The sequence below is a fragment of the Rhipicephalus microplus genome, chromosome 3 (assembly GCF_043290135.1).
Source record: "Rhipicephalus microplus isolate Deutch F79 chromosome 3, USDA_Rmic, whole genome shotgun sequence".
Lineage (NCBI taxonomy): Eukaryota > Metazoa > Arthropoda > Arachnida > Ixodida > Ixodidae > Rhipicephalus > Rhipicephalus microplus.
Window position 1 is genome coordinate 96007661 of NC_134702.1, and position 18308 is coordinate 96025968.

At 48.1% G+C, this 18308-nt stretch overlaps 1 protein-coding gene across 1 annotated transcript; it reads right to left on the reverse strand.

Annotated features, from left to right (window-relative positions):
- Positions 1–1679: 1679 nt before the first annotated feature.
- LOC142802882 (uncharacterized) lies at positions 1680–18248 on the reverse strand. Its single transcript, XM_075887958.1, has 5 exons — positions 18210–18248; positions 16827–16973; positions 15044–15345; positions 2423–2614; positions 1680–1686 (listed from the first exon to the last, which is right to left on the reverse strand). The coding sequence occupies exons 1-5, from the start codon at positions 18246–18248 to the stop codon at positions 1680–1682; spliced, it is 687 nt and encodes a 228-aa protein (XP_075744073.1).
- Between the last annotated feature and the right edge of the window lie 60 nt (positions 18249–18308).

Below are 18308 nucleotides of genomic sequence, written 5' to 3' on the forward strand. Positions count from 1 at the left end.
GATGCTATAAATTTAGTGTACCGACACAGCCACTACATGGAAATAACACAACAACCATAACAACCAACCCATGCGCTGACTGCTCTTAATACGACGGTCGTGATGAATGATTGGCGTATCTTTGTTTGAACGCAAAATAAGATGGTCCAAGCATAGAGTTTTCTAAAATTAACTAGAGGGTACTCTGGCGATGCGATCGTTGAGCGACCATGGGAATGATGAGCAGTACACGGATTTGCCTAGTCTTCGTACTTGCGGACTGCAAATCGCACTCTGTGGCTTCGTTAAGTGTTCTGTTTCTGTTGTCTTTTCAAAGAGAGAATGAGCCGTTCTGAACTTCGTGACCCGATTTGAAATGGTAAGCCTAAAAGAATAAGGTGGTGAAGCACTACCGCTGAACATTTGCCGATCTTTTTTCATGAGAAAACAGCGTCAAGCCACACGAGCACACGCGGAGCCAGAAGGATAGGAAGATAAGACCCCTATAAGGATAGGAAGATAAGTGCCCTACCCATCATTCCCATGCTCGCTGAAGCGCCGTGCGTTGCAGCTCCTATAGACACTAGTGCCTGAGTTCACTCTAATGTATATTTATGAAACTCTATGGGTCCGAGAACCTAATAAAAGCTTTGATTCTTTGTTTTAAGAACGGTAGTCGGCAAATTCCACGTACCTCGCTGTCATTTTGCAATGAGACAAAAGAATCCCGTTTTTGTTCCGCACTGAGGCTGATGCTGACCCTGTAGAGAAAGAGAAAAAAAACATGCCGCAGAAATTTGTTCCACTGACGCTGGCCTAGTGACCTCCGAAAACGAGTTGAACAATTTTGCAGAGAAAATTACTTTTGTTTATGCATTTTTTTCGTAAGACCAGGAAGGCTGCAGCGGATACATAAGGAACCGCGATGACCTACATAGAAAGGCTACAAGACTGTTGCATATTCTTTTTCGAAGCAGCCTGCACTGAGACGCACTACAGTGGCTTTGTAATGCTTCAATTTCATAGGGCGTATAGAATACCCCAATTTTGTATTTCAGTAGTGAATTCTAAAATTTAGTAACGTTTGCTGTTGTGCTAGTTGTTGCATAGCTGAACTTGCATTTAAGACACAAATGTTTAGACAGGTGCGAAGAAGACACGCAAGACAGAGACAAGCGCACACTCGCAACTAAATTTTAATCTTCCGATGGCCTAGCTTAAGAACCCTCCAGCATGCGTGCAACCGCGTCTTACGTGTCTTTTTCATCCCTGTATAAACATTTGCGCCATCAAGTGAAGTTCAGCGAATTTGAAATTATTCGAAGACAGATGTCTTCGTTAATGCAAAATTCAACGGAATGAGCAAGTAAGCATGCCAGGGTGGCGGAAGACACATAATGGCGGCTGTAGGCTGAGCTCATTGAGAGCGCATAATTCAGCCGACACAGAGCAATGCTTTTGCAGGCATTTACGACGAGGTATTTGAAAGGAATTGCACACATACCCCTGCATCATTGTCAAATGACGGAAGTACAGTTCGTTTGCCCTGTTTCAAGCCGTTCGGCGAAAGCCATTTTGGGCTGTTTTGCAGGATGCATGTGGCGCTGTGCTGCTTGGCTTCAGGCCGCGTGTTCAACTGCAGCCGCTGCATGCCGCTCAATTTCGATCCGACCAAAATGCCGAGCGTGGGCGGGCTTTTACTAGAACCTAAAAATCATACCGATAACAGTTATTCTGTTAATAGTTAGATTTACCCTCATTGACTGTCGCGCTGTTTTACTAAGCAAGAGTTAGTGGGTTTACTTACTTATTACATTTTTAGGCGGTTCTCTTTGTAGATATTGTTTTTTTTTTTTGCTTTAGCTAGTATCAATAAAAAAGCCAGAAATGCTTTCGCGGTGGGAGAGGAGGTTCAACCACACGTTGTGTGTGCCCGTGCGTTCGCATGTATGTCTGCGTATAAATACAAAAGCGAAGTTTCAAGATTTCGGAGGGGGTCGAGTGGAGGATTTGTACCACCCAATACACCCCCTTGCTAACATTTGTTTTTGCTTCGATGAACAAGATGTTGGTACTTTATCGCAGTCTGGAGGATTCTCAAAACTGTCTTTCTGCACGTGTCTTCCTGAAAAATATTAATAATTGATTTTTGATCGAGGTTTCGCAGTCATGCATAAAAAAACCTGGCCATTTAATAGGCCTAATAAAATTTTCCGACTTACGTCTTCCTTCATATTTCGAAACTTTTTGGAGTGCTCATATCAGTCTCTTAGCTCTATTTTTTTTTCGAAGATTTTCTCTTGTTTCTAGCTCCAATCTGTCTTTCTTCAGCATTCCGTGTAAACATTAGCTTTTTAAACTTCATAGCATCATTGTTTGGCGGAATCATTGTTGGTCTTACATTAACTGCTCTGCATATTTTTTATCACACCGCAAGACTTGCCTGCGGCGCGTTGGTCCAGCTGCGGTCGAATCTGATGGCCCTTCAGTGGTTGCTGCGGCGGCTCCCTTGTGGAGCGCGAGGGCGACTGTTTCTATTGGTTCCGGCCGTCCTTCAGAGCCAGTATGGTACCTGGAGCTTTCGCTTGTGGTCTGCTGCTCGGTCGGTGGTGGCTCGCTTCCGCTCAAGGAACCACTGCATCAAGGAAAAGCATCGGCCACATTTTGTAGAAGACATGCTGCTGATAAACAAACGAGTTGTTAAAACTCGCGTGGCTTCAGAATGATACGGTGATCCATTGCATTTTAAGTTTGAATGGTCCGCCTGCCCGCGTCGCTTGGGCAAACGTAAAGCACCATTCGACCACCACACGAGTTTACGTGGTAACCACTCGTCCTTCGTGCGTTGGTTCGTTCGTTTGTTCGTGCGTGCATGAATGCGTCCGTAAGCAATTACGTATACGTGCTTGCTTGCAATGCAAGCAATCCGCAGCTCGTCCTTGGCAGATCAGCGCTGGGCTGTCCACCAAGCCCGCGAGGTGGCTGAGGAGCTTGGCATCTCAGTCCCCACGTGGGAGCTGCCCGCAACACAGTGATCTGTGTTTTGTTTTGGAGGACCAAATAAAAGTTTATCCGATCCCCAATCCAATCCAGCACTTTTATGAGCACTCCGTGGCTAACAGCAAGTTCTACAAGGCTGTTTCTTGGTGAAGAATTCGCGGAAGACATTTTCACACCACTATTTCAGGCAGTTTTGTTATTTACAGTCGTGTGGTTAAAAAGACGAAAGGGTGACGTAATCTTCGTTTACGATGTTTTCTATTCTGCGAGTCCAGCGTTAAAATACTCGGACACACACTATAACTCTGAAATCTGACCAGATTTAATCCGGGGGCTTTCAAAGAAGACTTCACTTAAGTGGCCCATCGCATCTTCGACTCGATTCTATTGGCAGTATTTATCTTTTATTCATTGAGGAGGATTTCCGCCTTACATTGGTTGTTGCAGGAGAGTACAAAAGCCGACATCACAGCCTCAGCAGTGCATTTTTTTGCGGGGTTACGCGCACTAACAACAGCCCAGAGAGGACTATGGGGGCGCCCAGGGAGCCTTGAGTGAAAAGGTTGATAGACGAAGGAAATGCCGTGAATATCCTGGATGAAAGAATTTACCGCTCTTTATAGTAGACAAAACAGGGTGCCCCACGTAACTTCATCCAGAGTTTAAAAATATGCCGGAACACGTAATTGCGACGCCCCCAAAGACATGTTGCTCACTGTTGCCTGGAGTTAGTCTGACTATTTTTTGTGTTCCCAAATATAGTTAAACTAGATCTGTTTAATTAACTAACTTTTCAAACAACGATGATGGATAAAAAATTTCAATGAGGAAGTTGTGAATCGGTTCGCAAAACGTTCAAATAGATAGTTTCGAACTTTATATATCTTATGTATCAGTGTTTTTTCGCTAATTACAAACGCCCGCGAAATAAAAAAAAATCACCACATGACGAACCCGCTCACGCGTCAGTGCGCAAGATGATTCTAGGGCTCCCTGACGTTTCGCGTACGAACGACACGCTTCCCGCACACCGGTTCATGACAGCAAAAAGCCGTCACAGCGGTTATCGTTTTTGTGGCCGATAGCAAAACGCGTTCGTCGTGAAGCCACCACCATCGTTGCGGCCCTGTCGAGACAGCACAGTGGGGCAAATGCTATGGTCGTTCGTACGCGGAACGTTAGGGAGCACTAGAATCACTGTGCGCACTGGCACACGAGCGGGTTTGTCACGTGGAACTTTTTTTTTGCATTTCACGTACATTTGTAATTAGAAGAAAAACGCTAATACCTAACAGATATAAAGTTCAAAACTGTCTAATCCGACGTTTTGCAAACCTATCTACAACTTTCTCATTGAAATTTTTATTTACAGTCGTTAATATAAGAGTTAGTTATTTAAACATATTTAATTAAACAATAATTCAGAACACAAAAAATTTTCTAATTCCAGGCTACGGTGAGCAGCAGGCATTTGGTCGCGTCGTCATCGCGTGTGGCAGCATAGTTTCAAACTCTGGCTAAAGTTACCTGGAAAACCCTGCATAATATTGTCGCTAGGTGAAAATAACAGAATACAGGACGACGGTGCGTCCAGAAAAAACGAGGTCTGTATTAACAGAACAAAAAGAGCAGCCGCTTCGACTTCTTCTTCCTCGGAGGAACCGTGGGTGCTGTCCACGCTCATCACTTCATCGTCCTCTGTCTTCTTTCCCGGCCTTTAGCCGTGACATTAGCCTCTCATTCAAAAAAGCATCGTCCCGATGCTTTATAATCAGAGCGGTTTGTACTCGTTGGAAACGCATGAGTTCATTCGGAGACATAAGGCTTCATGCGTACCACGTGCACAACTTCTGGAGCATACCTTCGACGCCTTGAAGAGTGCGCAATATCAGGAACAACCTCATAATTAATGTCACTGAGACATCGCAGAACTTTATAGGGACCGAAGTACCGTCTTAACAGTTTTTCTGAGAGGCCACGGCGCCGAAAAGGCGTCCATATCCAAACTTTCTCTCCCGACTCGTAGGAGACTGGTCGGTGACGAAGGTTGTACCATCTTGAATCGTAGTCCTGCTGGCGACTACTACGTAGGCGTGCAAGTTGTCGGGCTTCTTCGGCCAGCTGAGTGATATAATCAGCATCCGTTTCAGCGTCTTTGCACTCGTGCGGCAGCATAGCATCCAGCATAGTGGTGACTTCACGACCATGCAGAAGGCGGAATGGCGTTGTTCTTGTTGTTTCTTCATGAGCCGTGTTATAGGCAAACGTGACATACGGCAAGATCTCGTCCCAGTTTTTATGCTCCACATCGACGTACATGCAGAGCATATCCGCTAGTGTCTTGTTGAGACGCTCCGTAAGACCATTCGTTTGTGGGTTATACGCCGTTGTTCGCCGGTGGGATGTGCCACTAAGTTTTAAAACTGTCTGTAATAGTTCGGCTGCGAATGCAGTTCCCTTGTCAGTTATTACCACTGATGGAGCACCATGCCTCAGCAACACATTCTCTACGAAAAATCGGGCTGCTTCACTTGCCGTGCCCCTCTCCAAAGCCTTGGTTTCGGCGTAACGAGTGAGGTAGTCGGTGACTACTATAATCCATCTGCGACTTCTGATGAGGTTGGAAATGGGCCTAAAAGATCCATTCCGACTTGAGCGAATGGAGTAACAGGCACGTCAATAGGATGGAGGAGGCCTGCTGGTTTGACGGGTGGAACTTTTCTGCGCTGGCAATCAAGGCACGTTCGAACATAGTGTTGAACGGTCGCCGTCAGTCTTGGCCAGTAGTATTTCTGCCTCACTCTGCACAACGTACGCGTGTAACCCAGGTGGCCGGTTGTTGGTTCATCGTGGCATGCCTGCAATACTTCGCTCCTTAGAGATGTTGGGATGACGGGTAAGTAGTCGTTTCCGTGTGGCGTGAAGTTCATCTTATACAGGACGTCGTTGCGCAAGCAAAATGACGAAAGCCCTCTCTCAAACAGTCTTGGTACAGCTGAAGTGCGACCCTCTAAAAAACGTATTATGGGTTCTAGTTCGGGGTCGTCTCGTTGCAGCTGTGCGACAGCTGCTGTGTTTACAACTCCGACAAAGGCTGTATCGTCATCTTCTGCCGTCGCAGGTTCGTATGGCGCACGAGAAAGGCAATCAGCGTCTGAATGTCGCTTCCTCGATCTGTACACCACCATCATGTCAAATTCTTGAAGCTTCAGGCTCCAGCGCGCCAACCGTCCTGAAGGGTCTCTTAAATTCGTCAGCCAGCAGAGGGAGTGATGGTCGCTGACAACATTGAAAGGACGACCATACAGGTATGGGCGGAATTTTATAACCGCCCACACCACAGCAAGGCACTCTTTTTCCGTAGTGGAATACTTTTCTTCCGCACGTGAAAGAGTTCTGCTCGCGTAAGCAATTACTCGTTCGGCGCCATCCTGCCACTGCACGAGTACAGCTCCTAAGCCGACATTGCTAGCGTCGGTGTGCACTGTTGTCGGTGCGTCATCATCAAAGTGTGCGAGGACTGGTGGCTTCTGAAGGCGTTGCCGCAGCTCGTCGAATGATTTTTGCTGCTCTTCATTCCATACGAATGCGACGTCTTCTCTGGTAAGGTGGGTCAACGGCGAGGCAATGCGCGAGAAGTTCTTAATGAAGCGTCGGTAGTAAGCACACAGTCCTAAAAACCGTCTGACCGCCTTTTTGTCAGTTGGCGCTGGAAAATTCGTAACGGCAGCTATTTTTCCAGGGTCAGGCCGCACACCTTCACTACTGACAAGATACCCCAGGAACAGAAGCTCTTCGAAGCCGAAATGGCATTTTTCCGGCTTAAGTGTTAGTCCGGCGGAACGGATAGCTTGAAATACTGAGTGCAGTCGCCTGACGTGTTCGTCGAATGTGGCAGAAAATACGATGACGTCATCTAAATACACTAAGCACGTCTGCCACTTGAGGCCTGAGAGTACGGTGTCCATTAGCCGCTGAAACGTTGCCGGTGCTGAGCACAAGCCAAATGGAAGTACCTTAAATTCAAAAAGGCCATCAGGTGTCACGAAAGCTGTTTTCTCCCGGTCTCTTTCATCGACTTCTATCTGCCAATACCCACTCCTTAGATCCATCGACGAGAAATAACGCGCGTGGCGTAGTCGGTCGAGTGAATCGTCGATACGTGGAAGTGGGTAGACGTCTTTTTTCGTCACCTTATTCAGCTTGCGGTAATCCTCGCAGAAACGTAAGGTGCCGTCTTTTTTCTTCACTAATACAACCGGTGAAGCCCAAGGGCTTTTCGACGGCTGAATAACATCGTCTTCAAGCATCTGTCGCATCTGCTTTTCGATGGCTTCACGTTCTCGCGGAGCTACCCGGTACGGGTTTTGCCTGATGGGTCTGGTCATGTCGTCCGTTATAATTCGATGTTTCGTCAGCGGCGTTTGACGGACCCTGGAAATCGAAGAGAAACAATCTTCAAACTTGTTAATAAGCTGCATGATACTTTGCTTCTGCGCCGGCAGCAAACTTGGGCCAATATCAACAGATAGAGGTGCGGGGGTCAGATCAGTTGAGTTATCTTTTTCAAGAGTTAGGCAGTCCGTCATCTCGGTGAGCTCTTCCACGTACGCGACTGCCATGCCCCTCGTTAGATGTCGGCGTTCAGAGCTGAAGTTCGTAACAAGGGCGTGCGTGTGTCCGCATTTTATGCTTACGACGCCTCTTGCGATAGATAAACCATGGCTGAATAGCAGTGTTTGAATTTGCTAGGCGATGTTTTCAGAATCGCTCGACGTGTCACATGTCAGAGCCACGAGTGCACTCAACCGCGGTGGGATGGTCACGTCGTCTTCGAAGACGCGCAAAGGCTGGCGTCACTGGTCTGTACAGGGCACATCTGAAACTTGATCTGAGGCCGTCCAAAACGTAACCCATCTCTCAGGAATGTTGATAATGGCACCGTATTCACGCAAGAAGTCCATGCCTAAGATCAGGTCTTTGCAGCACTCTGGTAAAATAACGAAAGTAGCGACGAAATCTGAACTGCCGATATTAATTCGAGCTGTACATTCGCCCGTCGGCGTCACCAATTGACCTCCTGCGGTTCTTATGTTTGGGCCCGTCCATATTGTTCTTACTTTCTTTAGGCAGTCGGCGAGTTTACGGCTGATAATAGAGAAGTCCGCACCAGTATCTACCAGTGCTGTTATTGGGCGTCCGTCTATACAAATGTCTAGATTGGCGCTTACGATTTCCGTTGATGTCGGTGACGTCGTATCGTCCTTGGTATCATGCGTCGTACGATCCGCGGTATCATTCGTCGTATCGCGTCGTATAGAAGATGTTGGGGTGTGATAGCATCTCGATGGGCAGCAACCTTCCCCCCAAAGGTCGCAGCTGTTAGTTTCCCTGACGAGGGCTAGGAGATCTGCCCCGGACCACCTCGGAGTAACTGCGCTGCGGCGGCGAGTTCGGTGCAGGTGAAGGAGAGCGGGGTCGACGACATGGCACTTCGGGTTGCTGTGCTTGCGGGCCTGCACTGCTGTCACGGCGGTTATCGAAATAGGCACGAGGGGAGGTTTGTAGAAAGTTATGATGTCTACGGTCACGGTACGGGCGATTGCGGAAAATATGGCCGGCTTCTCCGCAATAAAAGCAAAGTGGTCGACGGTCGACGGTGCGCCACAAGTCCGTCTTACGGATGAATGGTCGACTGGTGGGCCTACCTTGCGACCAAGATGCAGATGTCGGCGGAGTGTACATCGGCGCCGTTTGCATAGGCACGTTGTACTGTGGATGCGGCTGCGGCGGATTGGGAGCTGGGGCCCGCGGCTCGTTGTAAGGCCCTTGGCTGACGTCGCGATAAGCCAGTGGTGACGAGTTGTACGACACTGGAGTGGGTCGACGGACAGCTGATGCGTAGCTTACAGACCGCTGGTCTGAGAGCGATTCGGGCAACGAAAATGCCTGGCGGAGTTCTTGCCACACAACTTCTGCAACGCAAGCCATGGTATTTTCTTGCGGAGTCACAAGGAGGTTTCGGATCTACTCCCGAACGACCTCACGAATGAGTTCGCGCAGAGAACACTCACTACCGGCATTCAAAGCAGAGAGGCTGGGAGATGTTTTGTTTGGTTGTTCATGGTATCGGCGCCATTGCTGTAGTGCTCGCTCGATTGTTGTAGCCTCTTTGACGAATTCCACTACGCTTGTTGGTGGGTTGCTAGAAGACCGGCAAACAGCTCTTCCTGGACGCCCCTCATCAGATGTCGGAGTTTTTTACCTTCAGGCATCTCGGGGTCGGCCCGGTGAAATAGGCGGGCCATGTCTTCCGCAAACATGGCGACGCTCGCGTTTGGTTTCTGTATGCGTGCCTCGATGAGTTGCAGAGCAGAATCACGGCGGTCGATGTTTGCGAATGTCCCGAGAATTTGCTGCCGAAATTCCTCCCACGAAGACAGCGTTGACTCGTGGTTCTCGTACCACGTACAAGCGCTGTCTGCCAAAGCAAAGTAGGCGCGTGATAGCTTTTGTTCAGTGGGCCAGCGGTTGGCTTTGGCGACTCGCTCATACTGGGCTAACCAGTCCTCGACGTCTTCATAAACCTCACCGTGGAAGGTCTCAGGAATTATAGGCTGATCAACAGTAAGCTGTGAAGGCCCTCCGGTAGCCATTTCTCCTGGTACGGTGTGTTGCTGGAGGAGTTCGAGCGGGATCGCCTCGGGACTAAGGCCTCGCTGTCGGCGACTGTAGCGGTGGACAGGAGTATCCACTGCAGGAACGGATTGCGGTGGTGGACTCGATGTGCTAGTGCGCGGAGTTGTCCCAAGCATCAGTTGGAGAAGTCCAGCACCTCCACCAATGTCGCTAGGGGAAAATAACAGAATACAGGACGACGGTGCGACCAGAAAAAACGAGGTCTGTATTAACAGAACAAAAAGAGCAGCCGCTTCGACTTCTTCTTCCTCGGAGGAACCGTGGGTGCTGTCCACGCTCATCACTTCATCGTCCTCTGTTCCCGGCCTTTAGCCGTGACAATATAGTACTCTAAAATTATAAAACATTTTGTTACAAAACACGAGGCAAAGAGCAAAAAGGCAAGCCTTTCTAGTTGGCTCGTCATCTTTGCAAGTGACTCAGGACGTCCCTGGGATGGCAGACACCCGTTATGGCAAGCCAGCCCCGACGTTGTCGTCTCTGAGGAGACTAGTCCCGAAGACGTCATTGACACGAGGTCTTCCATAGTAGGGATCAAAGAGGTCTACTGTGTACAGCACTTTGGAGGCTGGAACTATGAAGCCACTGCTAACAGAGAAGCCACTCTGGCTCAAATCGCCAACACGTCACACCTCATCATCAGAGGAGAGCGCGTTGCTGTCGTGCCCGTGGGGCCCCAAGTCACTCAAGTGAACGTTCTGTTCCTGCCGTGCCACTTCCCCAGTGAGGTCCTCGCGCAAGCATGGTCTTCCTACGGCAAGATGCTGCACATCAGCAGAGGACGTATGGGGTCGCGCCCAACCGTGACCACTGGGACGTGATACGTTCGGGTAGAAATGAAGAGATCGTCGCCTGTGCCCAACTACTTCATGGTCGCGGGCCATCGAGTAACCTGTGACTATGAAGGGATCCAGCGGGTGTGCCGTTCATGTGAAGACAATGGGCCCTTCTGTATCAATTGCACAGCTCTGGTTTGACGAAGGTACGGCGTTTATGGCCACGAGGGGAAAGGCTGTTCGCTGTCAAATCACCATTGTGATGCCCTGCATGCCATCATCGCCTGCACCATCAGGCTGTCGTATTCAGAGGCAGCGTCCAAGAATTACGCGCCACTTCAACCAGGAATGCAGTCCAAGATGAAGGATGTCGCCTCATCGATGCCAGGCCCGGATGCCAGGACGAAGTTTGCCGGATTGCGACGCCACACCAGACGCCACACCAAACGCCCGCAGTGTCTTTAGCCAGCCCGAACCAGGCACACCTTCAAAGTACGGAGGATTCATTCGACAGCCCACGACCAATGGTCATTCCCACAGAACCACAGCTCGAGCCCTCGCCATAGAAGGCGCCTCTCATCAAACGCGTCGCAGTTAACGATGCGGTATTTGACGCTCTCTTCTTGGCTCCCAGTCTCCTGTTAGTCGTCCTGTAATTGAAGCGAATTTGTCCCAAGGGGACGATGTTTCCATCTACGAGGACTCGAACAGCACAGTGAGTGAGATGGCCCTGCAGATAGACGATGACAGCACTCCAAGCTATATCAGCCGGGATAGTTTGGACGCGTTAGTACCGTCTTCTCTCAAGAGCCTTGGCATCAAGCGCCACCGAATATCCAGCAGCGACTCGGAGGCCCCCAGCAGGGGCAGAAGTCCCCTGTGACCATTGACATGACCCCGGAAGCCCCGTGCTTTTGGTTGGTCACCTTGTCGTGAGGAGTGAATGAGCCGCTTGCGAGGCGTCCGCTCCCGCGTTTGTTAGAACTGAGTATCGTCTAGTATCAAGGTTAGTGTCCACAATGGCTACCTCACTGAATATTATTTTATCGAACGCGAAAAGTTTTCGCTGTCCGACAAAGCAAGCCGAGGTGATTAGTGTAGGCCGTGCTGCAAATTGCGGTGTTTTTGCCTGCGAAAAACGAATAAGCTATTCGACGTTAAGAATTTTTCCCTTTTTAATCAAACGAAAGTTTAACTTGAATTGCTATTTCTCTTTCGCTACAACTCGTTTTACGGGATTAGGCAATATTATATAATGGGCTTTAGGGGAGGGGTCACAGTGTCGGTAGAATACTGCCTCTAGATTAAACCTACTTTTTTCTTTTCGCTTGAGGATACTCTGTGTGTAGGCCCCTGCAGAAGCCAGACGTTCTAATAATTTTTGCGATATTAGGATGTTTTTTTTCTCGACGGTCGTCACGTAATTCACATTGGGTACGCTAACTGTGTGCTAAATGCAAGAAGCGATGTACAGTGTCAATTTTTATGCAGGAGAACACGGGAGCGCGTGGCCTGCGTGCTCCGGCTACTGCTGGCAGCGAAATCATGTGGGATAGAGAGCAACCACACTTTTTTTTTGCGTCATCTCGCGGCGAGAAAAACAACCACTTGTTGCTGATGTGGAACCACCGGCAAGATTGCGACCTCCTCCCCCTTCAAGGCGATTACGCGAGAGCTGGTAATCACCTGAAAGGGGTAGGGGTCGCCATCTTGCTGCTGGTTTTATATCAGCAACGAGTGGTTCTTTTGCTCTCGGTATACAAAATGGTCCGTATACAAAATGACAACGGCACGACCCTCTTGCGAAGGGAGATTGTTTGTGTACGCCAACAACCAGACTCTCAGAATGTTTAAACCATAGAATTTCCCAAAATTAACTACAGAAACCTATCATGCTGAGATCGTTCAGCCACCATGGGAATGAAAGGTAGTGCGTGAATTGACCTTAACATCGTACTCGTGGTGTGGTACACACGCGCAGCTCCATTTATTGTTGTGTTTTGGCACTTCTTTTGGAAAAATATAATGCCTCATTTTAAGCTTCGCGAACTGACTTGATTTGGGAAGCCTAAAATATTAAGGTGTTAAAGTGCAACAGCTCAATATTCGCTGATTTTCGTCTTGCGTCAAAGGATTTCCAGGCCACGTGAAGTCAAATGGAGCTGATATAACGAAGAATGGGCAAATCCATGCAATACCCATCATTCCCATGCTGGCTGAAGAGCCGTGCACGACAGCTCCCATGGACACTGAGCGCCTGAGTTCACTCTAGTGAACTTGGGGAAAACATACTGGTTTAAAAAAGAGCGAGAAGCATAATAAGAGGCAGGGAATCTCGCAGGGTCCCTATGCTTCACCCAAGACGACTCGGTGGACTGCAGTAAATGTATTAATCTTCCCCTGCCCACCACCGAAAGCTTTGTCCGCCTAATGGGTTTCGGTACCTTCAATAAAAGAGTGTTTCATTGATCCAGGTCTAGGATCCGGGGCACTGCTAGATTTGTGCAACTCGCCATGGCTTTGCACTGGCTCCGTGATTGGTGGTGCGATCACAGAGGCAGTACAAAGGGACGATTTCACGTGATGACATAACAATGACATAATGATTGTGTAATAGCGTCACAGATTTCCCGATCTGTGATGTCTTCATGGCGACATCATCACGTGACGGTGATTTTTGGCATCACTCGTGTAGACGCCGACGACGCCATGATCAACGAGGCCTACTTTTCGGCCGAAAAAAAATGAATGATGGTAAAATATCAAGGCGTCAAACATAGACACATGAGAGTAAATTACACCATTAATGACCACTAACAATGAAAAACGACCGGAATGCAGCATACATTATGTAGCGCTAAGTATGTGTAAACGGCGAAAAAGAGGAGGCACAAAAGCTATCTTGCTGTGCCCAAAAAAGAAGTAATACCTAGCAGTTCGGTACGTGTAGTAGCCTACGAGGAAGGCAACTGCTCTTGCACTTGATTTAATGTTATTTAAACGACAGTTGGCTCATGCATATGCTGCTAACATTACCAATATGCCATGTCTCAATCATCAGACGCGTTTCTTCATTTTTGTGTCTCTACAAAACTGTATATTGACCGACTGTTGGCGTGCCCTTTTTTTCATCATTTAAAGATAGACTACATAGTGAGCTCCCAGTTGAAATCGATAAAGGCGGCCGCAGCGTTTCATCTCCGCTTGAGCCGTGACAGGTGGCAGCGATGGCGCGCTTTCACTCGCACAGGGGACATAGTACGAAGGGTGGGACAATGCTATCTTACTAGACTTTACGCAGAAACCGTAGTCTGAGGGACGAGAGAAGAGGTGAAGGCGGCCGATTCAGCCGGGCCAATCTGGCCACTTCGAAGTGCCGAAGCGGACAGGCCGCGACGTCCCTGCCATCGTAGTGTGCTCGTTCTCCAGCTCGCGCCTCGAACTCCGCATGAGACGCGCGAGAGAGGAGGTGTGTTGACTGTAGAAAATGATGATAATAATAATGATAATGATGATGATGATGAATTCAGATAGTGATGACTCTACGACAGCCCGGAGTAGCTATATATGAAAAAAATGACCCCGTATCTGCATGATTCACTGCAAATGTCGTCAAAAGATGGTAGTCTTCCGTGTGGAGAGATTGCAAAAAACGTGTATTTGATGTTCTGCACGAGAAAATCGATGAATTTTATTCTGAAAGCGCTCCGTTATAGAGTCTCGATCCGTTCAGCAAAGGCGAACGAGAGCATCGAGGCACGTTAGACACGAGCGCGCTCTGACGGTTATCTTCGAAAACAAAGGAAGGCGTACGCCACGTGCGCGCCCACGGAGAAAGATGCGCGCCTGTCTTTGAGGCGATGAGATGTAGAACGCAAAGCGACGGACAGGCGCCACCACCGGGTTGTTAAGGTCGCTAGATGAAACAAGTTGCTTCTTTCATCTAAGAACCTTAGTCTTAGCAAAGCGTTGGAAACACTTGCTCTTTTGAGCATCGCGTTGCACTGCCAGCGCAGCATGATGAACGCTACGGTCCTCAGAATTATTTATGTGTGCCTTCTCTAGTATAAAGACACACATACAAAATATTGACGTGTTGTTATGGTGCCTCAGATATGCTCAACAATTGCTTTTTAATTGATAATAGCATAAACGTGAACGGTGAAACTTGAACAACATTGGTGGGTGCTGCGAGGGTTGGCCGTTTGTGGTATCGCTTTGTGCCGTTTGGGGCATCGGTATGGAAGACAGACAGACAGACAGACAGACAGACAGACAGACAGACAGACAGACAGACAGACAGACAGACAGACAGACAGAGAGACAGACAGACAGACAGACAGACAGACAGACAGACAGACAGACAGACAGACAGACAGGCAGGCAGGCAGGCAGGCAGGCAGAATTTTTTGCGAAGTACTCCAAGAAAGACCGCAGCTTTTAAAAATGCGCACCGATTGTCCACATAGTAGCCACCTCAATAAAGTTGTGCAGATGGTGCTGTTTCAGCATCTGTTAGCCAACGCGGTTCCACCCTCGAACCTTGAGTCGGCAACGCCTTGGCTCAGATGTGTCTGCGGTATACTCACTGTGTTTCGCTGACTCGCCGAATGCCGAAAGCACCGCTTTGAAGACTGAACATGCGAATGGTGTCGTCGTACCAAATGCGAATCATGGTGTCCACGAGGCACGCGAACAGCACGGATGCGGGGCCCTCGGATAGCACCAGACCGACCAGGAAGGCGAGCAGCGAGACGCTGAAGAAGAGCCACCGCACGTGCAAGCCGAACGAGAGGCCCACGTTGAGTGACATCCGCTTCAGCAGATCGCTCAGCTGGCTCTTGGTGCGAACAGCGAGCAAAAAGAGCGCCGTCGCCGTAAGCACGTCGTGCTGCGAACGCGCCAATAGGGAACTCTGCAAAACTCTGAGGTAAAGGAGTATGGCCACTCTATCGAGGGATGATACCTGATGAACGTCCCAAAATCACCATATGATTATGAGAGGCGCCGTAGTGGAGGGCTCCGGAAATTTTAACCACCTGGTGAGGGAAGCTAGCTCCTTACTGTCTATCACTTCTAAGAAAAGTGAACTGAAACCATCGCACGTGCAAACTTATGAACATTCTGCTCATTTATTACGAGATGAAATGTGCTCGTTTATTTTTTCTGATCAAAGTTCGTCATGGGACTTTATTTTTGTTGATGTCAGCCGTGTGAGTGAGTAGATTATAACAAAATTATTTATTATTAATTATTTAGTTATTTAAATAATCATTGCAGTGAGTGATCAAACAAGCAAGCGAGCTTTACTTTCAAAGGAGGAGAGCGGGAGAGAAAGTTTAAGCGAAGAGACAGGGAGGTTAGCCAGTTCTTAGACCGGCTGGCTACCCTGTGCTGGGGAAAGGGGTGAGGGGATTGAAATATGTTGAAAAGAAATGTTGCGGAGAGAGAGAGAAATTACAAAAAAAATGCGACAGAAGAAAGACAACATCAAAGAGTATGAGACACTAAAGTCTGTCTCTGAGGCCAGTTGTCCGCAAAAAGCGCCGCAACGCTTTCAAAGCCTTCTGAGCGGAGGATGGGCTCGGCCAATGACCCAGAATCCTTTGTTCCAACAAAGGCCGATCGTCCAGTCTATCTAGAGCTGCAGTGAGTTCTTGTCTTTGCGCATTGAAATGGATGCAATCACACAAAAGAGTATGCTAGGTAGACGTTTAAGCTTCCAAACAAGAAGAGCTCTGTTCCATTGATCTCGAGGCGATGTCTTGGTCATGATATCTCGGTTCACAGGCTGTGTGCGCAGCAGAGTTGAAGCAACTGACATTAGGCCCCCTTTCCATCCCCCACCACGAACACTTTTAATGACACCACCGATCCCTCCTCCTCCACATCATTTCATGCTTCATCAAGGCGGGTGCAGTGTTTTCACTCGGTTTTGACAGCATTTGATGGTGTATGAATAAACGGGCTATGATGTCATCGCATGCTTCCTCCGAACTACAGAGAAATGGGCCGGCTCGTTTGATGTCTGCTTCAGCTGCTTTCGTCGCCGCCGATCGTGCGCTTCTACGTGCGGTTAAAACCTACGATGCGTGGGGTACCTTATCAATTTGGCCTTTATGCGGAACGTGATGGTGACGGGAAAGACGCGTCGAATGTGCCCATATAATTGCTATCGCAATATGCGCATTGCTGAGCCTGAAATCGCTGCACATTCAAGGCTCCTCAACGAAAGGGTAAACTGTACATGCAGAGTTGGCCTGAGGAAATATTGAGCTAACGCTAATGTCAGTAGAAAAAATTTAGAAAAATATTTGAAGACATGGCGCAGCTATTGAGTTTAGAGCGTTCGGCATAAATCGATCAACTCACAGAGTAGTAGCGTGCAACGAAATTGTCGTCCGCTTCCAAACGGAGCAGCGGCAGGAGCACCACGGGCACGAACCCCGCAAGAGCCTTGGGCAGTGTGCCCACCAGCCACCAGCTTAACGGGAGAAAGGCCCCATAAAGGTAGGCGCCCTGCAATGGTGGCCCGGCAAACGAAGCAATAAAAAGAACGAATTGAAGCAGGAGTTGTTTCTGCTGGGAAGTCAACAAATCATTCGTTATGGTTATTTCAAATTCTTTCAATAAACACATGACTCAGGACGTGAAAAAGCATGCAAAAAGCGACGTCACCGCATAAAGAACACGGAAAGAGGTGCTGCCAAAAACTGGTGCATTTTATTCGAGAAAGCGCTTAAGTATAGTAGGTTTAATACTGGTATAACCCGAAGGTAGCGACAAGAAGGTAGTAGAACTACTGAGCTGCTTCTTCAAAAGCAAAAGGCGATAGCACGATTCGGTCCCTTTTGCATCGCCTTTTCATTGGCCAGCCATATCCTCGGTGGGCACCTCGACTTTGTTGCGGAACTTTAATATCTTTTGGGTATCTACAAAAAACTATTGTCGCCATAGCTTATCAGCCGCGCCATCCGGTGAAGACAGTCCGCTCAAACGCCGGGTCGAGTTTCCCGGCGTGACGCAAGCCGAGTACGAGCTAAGAAACACCAGCGCTTTCTACTGGTGGTGCCACAGCCAGCTTTACACGCTAGTTTTGTCGCTGTAGATTGGACGTTCTTGCATGGTCTGGGAAAGGCTGTGGTTCCACTCTATTTTGTCCACACCAAGAAAAGACCTAACATCAACCAAAAAAGTCGGGGTAAGCCCCTAAGGTTAACCAGCTTCACTGTTATTTTTTTTACTTTTGCACGGATATGATCAACTTTTCTTTTTTTTTTACCGAAACAGTTTTGAGCGCTGGCGTAGCTTCACTTGAGTTAGATTGCAGCTCATACAAAATGACTTTTATTATTTCTATTCATCGCGCTTTCTCGCTTCCGCGCAACGCCGATTTTTTGCTTACAATTAACGACGCCGACACCCAAATTTCACCAAAACGAGCTCTTCAACGCTTTAAACATAATTTTGCCGTAAGTAGGGTGACCCGGACAGAAGACAAAAAGAAACGGACACAGACAAGCACTGACTGACAACAGGCCTCGACTTCTCTGCAAAATGAAGTGCGATTTTTGAATGATATAAATTAATGAAATCCTTTCGCAACATGTAAGCGCAACTTGATCATCTTTTTGTACTTATAAAATGCATGCTTGTGAAGGGAAAAAGACTTGTCAGTCAGAGCTTATCTGCGTTTGTTAGTTTTTATTCATCCGTCTGAGTCACACTACGCTGAGCAAAATTATGTTTAATTACCAACTTGTCCAGCTTGCCCTTATGATTATTAGACGTCATCGCGTTCGATATTTTTAATCTGAACTGCAAACTACTTTATCGCTTCCTTCACGAAACCTC